This window comes from Procambarus clarkii, chromosome 69 (assembly GCF_040958095.1).
Source record: "Procambarus clarkii isolate CNS0578487 chromosome 69, FALCON_Pclarkii_2.0, whole genome shotgun sequence".
Taxonomy (NCBI): Eukaryota; Metazoa; Arthropoda; class Malacostraca; order Decapoda; family Cambaridae; genus Procambarus; species Procambarus clarkii.
The window spans coordinates 27,349,840-27,361,871 of record NC_091218.1 but is presented as its reverse complement, the minus strand read 5'-3'; the positions used below and the strand labels follow the sequence as shown (position 1 = coordinate 27,361,871).

Genomic DNA, 12,032 nt, shown 5'->3' with positions numbered 1-12,032 from the left:
ATCATTTAGCGAGCAAGTTTGTTTTTTGTTTGAAAAGACGATGATGGTATCAATGGTCTCCGCAGCTCCTGAATGCTGGCGATCTGTAAACAAGTGATAACAGAAAATGGGAAGGGGAGAAGAATATCGCACCAGTGCTGCCATCTGTTGGTGGCCGACTCTCTGGATAGGATATATTTCAACACTCTCCCTCCAACATAAGGGGCATCATAACTAGCCGACCTCTCGCGGTGTTCAGGAGAGAACTTGATAAACACCTTCGAAGGATACCTGATCAACCGGCCTGTGATTCATTCATCAGGCTGCAATCAGATGCGTCTAACAGCCTGGTTGACCAGACCATCAACCAGGGGCCAGGTGTCAGATTCACTCGGCAGTTACGAACGTGTACATCTTTCCACAATCTTTGACGGCTTTGGTTACATTTATTAAACAGTTTACAAACATGAAAACCACCCAATCAACTGTTGTTATTGTTATAAACAGCTTCCTGGTGCTTCGGAGTTCATTAACTGTTTAATAATTGTAAACAAAACCCCCAAAGATCGAGAAAAGATGTACAGGTTTGTAAGTGCTTGCGTAACTGCTTCGTGAATCTGGCCCCTGGAGACTAGGTCAGAGACCTGGGGATGAGGACGTCGATCCTCGGAACCAACGCAAGGTAACCGCAAGGTAAGGGCGGGTGTTCGTTAGTACGTATATCTACTACCTTGAAGTTGTTAGCGATAAAAACGAGAATTCAAGTTATCAGGTTGAAAAATTCAAGCTATCTTCTTCCATGAAAAACAAGAAAAACACTGATTATAATACAATTACCGCTATTTAATTTAAAGGTCTATAATATTTACCAAGTAAGTATTACTTTAATATATATAAAGTAAACTGACTTTCGTATGTATGATATCATGCAACATCCCTGCAAATACACAACGTAACGGTCCCTTTGATTCCCTTGATACAACTTGTAATAAAGTTGTTACATCTTAGTATAACGTTTTTATGACGTATTTGGACGTTGTTACAGCTTGCTATATTAGTTGTTACAATTGTTTGGTGTTAAAGCTCGTTCGAACGTTGTAGCAACGTTGTAGCAATGTCGTAGTTTCGTTGTGTGTGTTTGGCGGATATTATTTCCCAATAAACGCCCAACCCGTTCTCACGCCAGGCTGTTTAAAGCAGCGGCCGTCCTCTCCAGACGCATTCAAAAATTTTAACATACTGTGTATTAAAAATTGGTTTGTTCTCATATATAAATTAATATATTAATACATACAAATTTTATGTATAGTTTGGCGTAGGTTAGGTTAGGTTACGTGTTTAGGTTCTGTTGGTAATTATTTTTATTTATAAGTTCGTGGGTTGTTGTTGTTGTTGTTGTTGAGTTAGGGGCGACGACGATCGTGGGATCGGATGCGCCCCGGCGTACCCTTGAAGGGTGAATCGCAAAGCCAGGAAAGGCGAAATGCCAAGCCAAAACGCGAAACGAGTGACGCCAAGCACTAGAAACAAATATGCCACACGGCAAAGCTACGCACAAAGGGAGAGGCAGAAGCACATAATAGAACAGGGCAAACAAACAGCCAGAAGGGCACACAGCATGTCAGAGCAAATGCACAGGAAATCAGAGCACAAACTTGCCCGGGAACTTGGCCCGCCGGAACCTTACATTAAACGCCTCCCAGAGCACCCATTGCCAAGGGTCTCGTCCATCCACCGGGGACGCCATAATATCCGGGCACCAGGCACCAGCACCGGCAGGCACATGGACCTCCGCCACCACGAACCGCGGAGACATCGACGCATCCGTATCCACACTGTCAACATCCGAAGCTCCACAGTCACTGAAGTCACCAACGTCGGCCCAGGAAGAAGACGAACGCCGGGAACGTTTGGGCACCGGCCGGATATCGTCAGAGCCGGTAAGTGACCCAAAAACACGGGTACCACGAGCCGAAGGAACCGACGCCAGGACGGCAGCAACCTCAACCACAGGGGGAACCGGGCCACACACAGCAGGAGGCTCCGCAGCCACCCCAGCACCAAGCACATCCGGGACCCGAGTCACGGACACAGGGCCAGGCGCACCATCAGAAGACAAGGGAGAAGACAGCGACGTCACACAGGAAGCTCCAGGAAGGCCCACGGGAGCAGCTGGGACAGCGACAGGATCAGGCAGACCAACCGACGGTACCTCAAGAACCGGAGGAGGGACGGCAACAACCGGAGGAACGGCAGGCGCCGCCGGGGAAGCTGCAGCAGCGAACGGGACGCACACCTCCTCATCAACATCACCAGAGACTGCCTCCAGAGGGAGCGGCGGGAAATCCTCGTCGCGGAACAAGTTGACAGGAGCAGCAGGGGCCTCAGAGCACCCGGCAGCCTGATGTCCCAACAGGCCACACCAGAAACAGGTACGAGGCTGACGGGCATAATACACCCGGACGTAGTACCCCATAAGCCGGACAGAAGAAGGTATATCCGACCGCAGGCGCATCCCCAACGTGCGAATGTTTGTACGCCTCCCAGCATATCGCCCCGAGAAGAGCGTATTCACCCGCACACTGACAACAGTACCAAACCCCCCGAAGTAACGCCGGAGGAGGTCATCAGGGAATTCCAGGGGCGCACCATGGATACTGACATAAGTCAGGGCACCACTGCGGTCCGAAATCGCCACAGAGCCGGCATCGTCTAGCAACGGCAACGTACGCCCCCCGTACCGACGGAGGAAGTCCCGGTACTCGTCCTTCCCCACGAACTTAATAACAACCCGATGGGCCGTAACTAGCTCCACACCGTAAAAACAAAACTGGTAGGGCAGGGACGCCCACACCACCTAGCGACCAAAATAGCAAACAACTCCCTAAGTTCGTGGGTGAGGCTTTTATAGAATTGTGGTTCGAACAGATGACGTGAGCGAAGCACTTGTTCCAGAAGTGTTCGGACGTCAACAGTTGTGAGTCGTGTGTTACAGCCCGTTCTCCAAACAAAGATCCAAAAGTGATTCCATCCACCCGCCAAACCCCCTGTTTATGAATGAAAAGCGGTTTACACACAACCCGTCCTCGACTCAAGTCCATTACATTCAGCGGTCGCCCCCACAGACGCATTCATAAATTTTAACATGCTGTTCATTCAAAACAAGAATTTTCTCAAATATAAATTAATATTATAATATATTAGCATATTGTGCATATATAGGCATAGGTTAGGTGTTTAGGTTAGGTTGGCGATTATTTGCATTTGTAGTACGTGGGTGAAGCATTTACAGCGTTGTGGTTCGAACAAAACTCGCCAGTGAAGCACTTGTTCCGGAAGTGTTCGAACGAAATCAGTTGCGAGTCGTGTGTAAACCGCTTTTCATTCATAAACTGGGGGTTTGGCGGGTGCATGGAATCACTTTTGGATCTTTGTTTGGAGGACGGGCTGTTACACACGACTTACAACTGTTGACGTTCGAACATATCCGGAACAATTGCTTCACTGACGAATTTTGTTCGAATCACAACGCTATAAATGCTTCACCCACGTACTACAAATACAAATAATCGCCAACAGAACCTAAACACCTAACCTAACCTATCCTATGCCTATATATGCACAATATGCTAATATATTATAATATTAATTTATACTTGAGAAAATTCCCGTTTTGAATGAACAGCATGTTAAAATTTATGATTGCGTCTGTGGGGTCGACCGCTGGATGTAATGGACTTGAGTCGAGGACGGGTTGTGTGTTAACCGCTTTTCTTTCATAAACAAGGGGGTTTGGCGGCTGGATTGAAGAGCTTGGTTCTTTCTATGCGAGAACGGGTTGCTAAACGCCATAATCATCATCAAGAACCAAGAGTCGGGGCCAGATTCACGAAGCAGTTACGCAAGCACTTACGAACCTGTACATTTTTTCTCTATCTTTGGCGGCTTTGTTTACAATTACTAAAGAGTTAATGAGCTCCGAAGCACCAGGTGGCTATTTATAACAATAACACAGCCCCTCCTCCAAACAAAGACCCAAAAGTGATTCCATACACCGCCAAACCTCCCTGTTTGTGAATGAAAAGCGGTTTACACACAACACGTCCCCGACTGAAGTCCGCTACATTGAGCGGTCGACCCCACAGTACGCATTCATAAATTTTTACATACTGTTCATTCAAAACGGGAATTTTCTCAAATATAAATTAATATTATAATATATTAGCATATTGTCCATATATAGGGATAGGATAGGTTAGGTGTTTAGGTTCTGTTGGCGATTATTTGTATTTGTAGTACGTGGGTGAAGCATTTACAGTGTTGTGGTTCGAACAAAATTCGTCAGTGAAGCACTTGTTCCGGAAGTGTTCGAATGTCATCAGTTGTGAGTCGTGTGTAAACCGTTTTTCATTCATAAACAGTGGGTTTAGCGGGTGCATGGAATCACTTTTGGGTCTTTGTTTGGAGGACGGGCTGTTACACACGACTCATAACTGATTTCGTTCGAACGCTTCCAGAACAAGTGCTCTGGAAGCGAACACTGACGAAATTTTGTTCGAATCACAACGCTGTAAATGCTTCACCCGCCCAGACAAAATGCGTTATAAACCTTGAAGGTCTACTCTAGTTTTGATCTTTAAGACTAAAGTACACTTGCTGGTTGGTCAGTTATCTAGTGTACCTTAATAGTCTTCACGAGGTCTGCAGGCCTCAAGACCAACACCAGACCAAAAGCAGAGTGTGGAGAGACGTAAAGGGCACACATACCTGTCATCAGAAGCACTGTGGGGGAATTCCATCCTGTTTTCGTCATTTCATTGATCCGGGTAGCTGGGATGCAACCAAACCCGGGTAGCTGGGATGCATCTGAATCCAGATCCTTGGGTCGTACCCGGTCCATGGGTCGTCGTCGCCCTAAAAGCAACAACAAAGGACTCATCCCATGCCATCGGAACCTTAATTTTGGGGTGCCGAGAGGCAGAGATATTTCATGGATCCGAAGGCTTGTCTCTGTCAACAGAATTTCCTTGTTTTCGGGATGTTTTCATGCACGTTTATGGCTAGATCTGCGACGATGTTGCAAAATGGTTATCAACTGCTACCCGGAGTCTGGGCATGCATTTAGGGAGCCGGTCGGCCGAGCGGACAGCACACTGGACTTGTGATCCTGTGGTCCTGGGTTCGATCCCAGGCGCCGGCGAGAAACAATGGGCAGAGTTTCTTTCACCCTATGCCCCTGTTACCTAGCAGTAAAATAGGTACCTGGGGGTTAGTCAGCTGTCACGGGCTGCTTCCTGGGGGTGGAGGCCTGGTCGAGGACCGGGCTCCGGGGACACTAAAAAGCCCCGAAATCATCTCAAGATAACCTCAAGATGCTCATAGCTATCCGGCTGTGCACAAGCACACCAGCTTGGGCACAGATGCGACGTGCAGCATGTGCACAGGTACAGAGTGCATCTTGTGCACAAGTGAACAGTTTGACAGTTGACCCCAGGATTATTAAACTTTCCTGTATTCTCAGCGGATAACGCTAGTGCAAGAGAGGACTAGTGGGTGTAGAGGAGGGGCAGGAAGGTGTAGAGAAGGGTAGCAGGTTGTAGGAGAGCACAGGAAGGAATAGGAGAGGACAGGAGGAAGTAGGGACGAGCAGGATGACGTCTTATTAGATTCCAATTAAATTCCAACAAATGTCAAGTAAACCATGCGGGGTACTCAAGAGATAGTAGTGCAAACATAACATTTATTATACACGTGTGATAACACTGGAATATGTGGAGGGTCCGGCGTGCTGGAGGACACCAACAGCGCAGCGGTCAGTAACAGCGAGATCGAGGATTAGATCAACTTCGTTCTTATTTGTTGAATTAGAACGTTTGACTTTAGGGCCTGCTCCGGCGAACGTCGAACGTGGGCTGATTAACCTTGGGTTTGTAGCCGTTCTCGTCGGCGATGTAGATAATCTCTGTGATGGTTCCATCGGGGTGAGTGAACCTGGGGAAAGAATCTTGTTTATTACTAGAAATGTTAATAATATAATAATATTGCCAAAAACAGATTTTGATAAGTGCTCTTAACAAATGAGAAGTGATAATCACCTGAAGGAGCCTTCCATGTTACTCTGGCCCTCGACGCCCGGGGTTCCAGTCTTCTGGGCGGAGATTCCGTTGCTGGTTTCATATTTGTAAGAAAAGCGTCCATCTCCAAGGTTAGTTCTTTCGTCCACCAGAGTGTAGGCGTCTTTCTCTGGGGCGGCGGCGGCCACAGCGACCAGGCAGAGGATGAGTGCCTGAGGGAGAGAGAGATGGTACACTGGTGCATGCTGAAGTGAAGACAACATGGAACCTGATGATTGCTGAGACTGCAACCCATCCTCCAAATGGAACGTCACATTTTGATGTATACTTTACCTAAGGCCAAAAATTGTCGTACTAGAAAGGGTAGCGGCTCACGAAATTGACATCTGTCTCGTTTTCAGTACTGTTTTCTTTTTTTAGGTCCTCTGGTAGGTTTAGATAAGGATACTTTAGTACTACAGTTTCTTGACTTTGGGAAATCTTAGGACAGGCTGAAGACTCAGTGTGAGAATTAAAGCTGAACCCTTAAACTCTTATCATATATATAATTCAATAAATATTACAAAATTGGCGACACATTTTCGTCATGCTGTTAATACTAGTAGTGAATAATTAACATAACAGTATATGACTTCAATACTGACAGTTTAAAATAGGTTTACCGTACTCCAATTTTTGAGCAAACGCTTTGGAGATCTGAAGAATGGAAGCAATCTCTCAGATCCTTCCAATTTTACCGTCAATGAATTCAGGACATTAAACACAGAGTTGTCTAAGGAACCCAAATGAGTACATTCACCATTCAGTACTGGTCAGAAGAAAATTGTGCATACAGCCAGTTGTTTATTGATTTTTCTACATGCTTTTATACACTGACCTTAGACGTAACGAATCGTCTAAGTTGTGGTCTGAATCACAGTGTTCGGGGACACTACTGAACCATCTCTCTCACTTTAAAGTTTGAATCTCATTTAACCCTTCGTCAAAACAAAGAGCCGGAGGCACCATGATGTGAATGTACAAAATATGGACTATCTCACTCGGTAATGCTCCGTATTTTCTACTTTGTCAGTCTGACTGCTCGAGACAATTGTTCGAAACGTGTTTCACTAACTTTCAGTGACCTGAACTGTGGACACTCCCGAGGCCACCGTAACCAAAACACCTTATCTCAACCTGTCTAGGCTTAAATATGCACTAACTATAAATTTCGCAAAAATAATTACAAACTTAGAAAAACCATATTATATTTCGTCGCATTAAAGTCAGTGTGTGTCGGTAGGCACTGACTTCTTAACGCTGTCAAGAATCAACACATGTTCTGTTATCTAGAGGTGGATGGCTGACTTAAATAACTGAACCGAACTAATAAGCACATTTAACAAAACTTGAGCAAAAGAGCTCACAGTATATGAATATAATCTCGACCCCACTTGAACTCGAGATTGTATATATTATCCTAACCACTTGGGGTGGACGGTAGTGTTGATCTCCCTTCATGCAGATCGGCGTTCAATCCCCGACCATCCAAGTGGTTAGGCACTATTCCTTCCCCCTGTCCTATCCCAAATCCTTATCCTGGCCCCTTCCCAGTGCTATATAGTCGTAACAACTTGGCGATTTCCCCTGATAATTCCCTCCTTCGAGTCCCTAATGTTCAATTACAAGAATAAAACGTTATCCTCCGAGGAGGAGCTGCTCTGTCCTGGCCACACTCACGAGCCTCATGTTGTCGTCTTGAGGATGGTTTGGTGTGCTGTCTGCTAAAGGGTAAAGGCTATATATACCCCCACCTCGGCTGGGACGGCAGACTTGACCCGAGCATCTGGGGAACCTGTTTTAACTTTCATTTCGGTTTTAGTAATTTTACTTGTAGCCTTTTTTTCGCGGGTTATAATCATTAACCAGGTACCAGGGTGAGATGTATAAATGATTGTCTATGTATTTTTATACTTCAGTCATGATAGAATGCTGAGTTTGTCTCCTCTAGTAGTGGGCTGGGGTGAGAGGGGCCCACCCGTGGACACAGGTAGTAGGGCCCACCCATGGTCAAAGTTTATGGGACCCACCTATGGGCGGGAGTGAGGGGGATCACCTTGGATTGGAGTGAGAGGACATACCTATAGTCTGGGGTGACTGAGTCCCCCAAGAGAAGAGTGTGGGGAAGGAAAGCCCCAATTTTGTGAGATTACGGACTTACATATCACTTACCGTGAATAACGTAACCGCTGTCATAATACCCATTTTTATCTTTTATATATATATTATACCAAGAGGTAGGAATATAGGAAAGGATGAGGATTACGGAATAAAGGTAAGGGGGGGGGGGGAAACGTGCCTAAACTACACGTAGCCACTACCAGTGTATTGAGGGCCCACGTGGATGGATCTGAACATCCACGTGGCTGGTTCATATGTTTTAACCGATCACTCACATCCGGATCAACATATAGGGACAAGATGTATCTTATAGCGTAAAGGACATTAAGGGGGTACTTATGAAATGGAGATTCGCCAGGTGACAAAAATGTGCCTTGTTTGTATTGGTGAAGAATGATCCTTTCCCTCCAAGGTTAAACTAATTACCTTTCCTGGGAAGCAACCCCCAGAACAGTTGCCTAAGTTGAGCAATCCACAAACTAGAAAATGAAGGAAGACGACGTTTCGGTCTTATCCTGGACCATTCTCAAGTCGAATGGTCCAGGACAGACCGAAACATCGTCGTCCTCTCATTTTCTAGTGTGTGGATTGGTCAACATACTTCAGCCACGTTATTGTGACTCATCACTTGCACAACAGTTGCCTAACTCTCCGGCAACTACAACTGGGTGAACAGTCGCAATCAGTGAAAGGAAACATGCCCAAAGCGTTTCTGTCTCGACCGGGAATCGATCACGGGATCCCCCTAGTGAGAGGCGAGAGCGAAGCCAACTGTGCGTTAACTCTGTCAATAAAGATGTTAATTAAGATATTAAATGCTTTCCGTCTTCTGTTTACGGTATCTACCGGAGTAACGCTTGACAACGGTCACATCATGGACACAAATATCCACCAGAGTAACGCTTGACAACGGCCACATCTTGGACACATCATACGCATTACCATTAGAAATGTAAAATAAATTATCAATTATAATCATATGCTGAGAACTGATGTATACGGTAAAGCTTATAAGAATTTGCCAAAGACAATTACAAAGCTCTTACTCGTTTGTACTCTATTGTACTGCTTCCTTCCATGTGTACTTATGCTCTGCCTTGTTCTCCCATGTAACCAGCGTATTTGTATGTGCTCTAATGTAACGTCAGTATTCTCCTGTGTACTATTCTTCAATGTGCTCCTGCACACTCCACTATATTCCAATGTACTTAGCCTACTTCCGTGTACTTCCTGAGCATTCATATTGTTGGATGACTTCATTTCACTCTTATCTACGTGTTGAACGAATATGTTAGAGAAACGAGTAAGTCTCGGTATCGAGACAACGAGTAAGATCGTTGATGGAGTGATGTTCTTCAGAATGGGACATCCAGCGTGAGGCTCCAGATTGCTGAGCACCTTGTGTTACAGGCGCCAACTTTTACATGTCCACATAGTTGAGCCAGCTAGAAAGCCTTGACAACATTGCCATACGCATATTGGCAATGTTGCATATGTCAGGCAACATCTCTTTGTTGCTGAAGACTGGTGATCTTACCAGGCTCACCAGAGCGGGTCTAGACTAGAGATCAACTTCCTTGAACAGTCCTCCACCTTATCTAGCATGCTGATAAAAGACGGGGGGAGGAGGAAGGGAGAATGACAGGCAATACTGGAGATTTACGTATACTCAAGATGGGCGCGAACTTGTGCACAATATATAAGGTTTTGCAACCCCTGCTGTCAAGAAGGTGTGTGGTTCTCATACCGTCTTATAGCAAAAAAGCTGTAACCGTTTTGGATGCGTTGCTGGTCAGGTTGAACAGGTGAATTACCATGATCATTGGAGAGTCAAATTTAGTTCTCAGAGTGTCAAGATCATCACAGAATGCTCGGCTTTTGCCATTCATTTGTATGCAATATTACGTTATCTTGTTATCATCATTACTTGTATTTTCTCAACAACAAATGTGACCTATCATGGCTTTCCCAAGAAAATATTGCTGCAAGTTTGTGATTAATAACCATTGTTGCAGAAGATGTGCTGCAACATCATTGTCCATGTGCAAAGGTTAAAGTATAGTCATCAGCATATCTCTGAGCTTTAATAATGAGGTGTAGTAGATTGTCGAAGTGCACAAAACCTGAAATACACTCATTTGGTATCAGCGTACCACAGGGTAGTGTGGTTGGCCCTTTGTTGAGGTTTTGATTTATTTATTATGCCCCCCATACCCAACACCCACGGGACTGGTATGGGGTGCATATTAAATAAATAAATCAAAACTTCAACAAAGGGCAAGCACACTACCCAGTGGTATGCTGGCACCAAGTGAGTGTATTTCTGATTCTGCTTCATTGAGGAATATTCTAAAGTCCATTGACGGAGGTTGTCCTATTTTAGCTGTAAAATGGAGCCTGAGATATCTAATAATTGAAGCTTTGCTAATAATCCAGAGTGCCAGACTCTATCAAAGGAATTTGGAATATCCACCACAACACAGCTGATCTTGGATTCATCCAGTGATTGATGCCACTTAGTGGAGAGATTTAGCAGGAGATCAGCAGCAGAATGTACTTTTCTAAGACCCCAATGTCGGCCACAATGATCAGTGAGGGTACCAAAATAATCTCATTTGCTGAGAGATTAATGTCTCGTTTTACCACTTCAAATTTTGACACAGTGCTTGGATCAGGCTGTGAAAGCTGTCGTTCAAGATCAGGAAACTTGTATCATTGGCAGACAAAATAGTTTGCCAGTAGGTCATCCCTTTCATAATTGCAGGTTTTGTAAAAGACCTGTCTTCCGAGTTCAGTGGTGGGAATGTGCCTTCAGATGAATATTTCTGTGTTTCTGTAACCAGAGACCAGCATGCTTGGGATGCAAATCTTCCAAACGCAAGTTTTTTTCTTGTTTCTGTTTCTCAATTGGTAATAGCCCACTTTTGAACCTCTGTCATTTACAAGATTGTCTGTGTACTCACCTAGTTGGGCTTGCGGGGGTTGAGCTTTGGCTCTTTGGTCCCGCCTCTCATCTGTCATTGAACTGGTGTACAGATTTTGGAGCCTATTGGGCTCTATCAAATCTACATTTAAATCTGTATGGAGTCTGCCTCCACCACATCACTGCCTATTCCATTTGTTAACTACTCTGATACTAAAAAAATTATTTTTAATGTCTCTGTGGCTCATTTTGGTACTAAGTTTCCACCTGTGTTCCCTTGATCGTGTTCTACTCACGCTAAATAGTTTGTCTTTGTCTACCCTAACAATTCCTCTGAAAATTTTTCAGGTAGTGAATATGGTTCCCCTTACTCTTCTGTCTTTCTGGGACGTGAGGTTTAGTTCCTGTAGCCTTTCCTCGTAGCTCATATCTCTCCGTTTTGGGACAAGTCTGGTGGCATACCTGGTGTAGTCTGGGGGCATATGTATGTTCCTCTTGTTGACCAAAGGTTTCCATTTATATCTAGGTCTTTCGTTTTGGTCTCGGCTGCCACCCGGAATCAATAAAAAGTTCATGGCTAATTAGAAAGTTTGGTCAAATGCTGCCGAAGAAAATAATTATGCTGGAGAAACAATTTGCAACTGTGAAAAGCGTTTTCTTACCTGTTTCACGTCACCCTGGAACAAGGCGTTCTATTCAGTTGATCCTAGCTCCTCAATCTGTTCGGAGAGTCAGTGTCGTAAAGACTGCCTGGTGGACTGATGACCCAACATATTCCGGGGGTCCATAAAGAACCACGCTTGTAGGCAGTTCCCTTACGACACCATCAAGGGTAAGAACCTAAAACATGGGCGGGGAAGCTCACGCGAAAGGGTGGGTGCGTTTGCCAACACAGT

At 45.0% G+C, this 12,032-nt stretch overlaps 1 protein-coding gene across 1 annotated transcript; it reads right to left on the bottom strand.

Moving 5' to 3' along the window:
* Positions 1-5,705: 5,705 nt before the first annotated feature.
* On the bottom strand, positions 5,706-7,802 carry LOC123772327 (cuticle protein AMP1A-like). Its single transcript, XM_045765418.1, has 3 exons — positions 7,773-7,802; positions 6,075-6,265; positions 5,706-5,970 (listed from the first exon to the last, which is right to left on the bottom strand). The coding sequence occupies exons 1-3, from the start codon at positions 7,779-7,781 to the stop codon at positions 5,859-5,861; spliced, it is 312 nt and encodes a 103-aa protein (XP_045621374.1). The 5' UTR covers positions 7,782-7,802; the 3' UTR covers positions 5,706-5,858.
* Between the last annotated feature and the right edge of the window lie 4,230 nt (positions 7,803-12,032).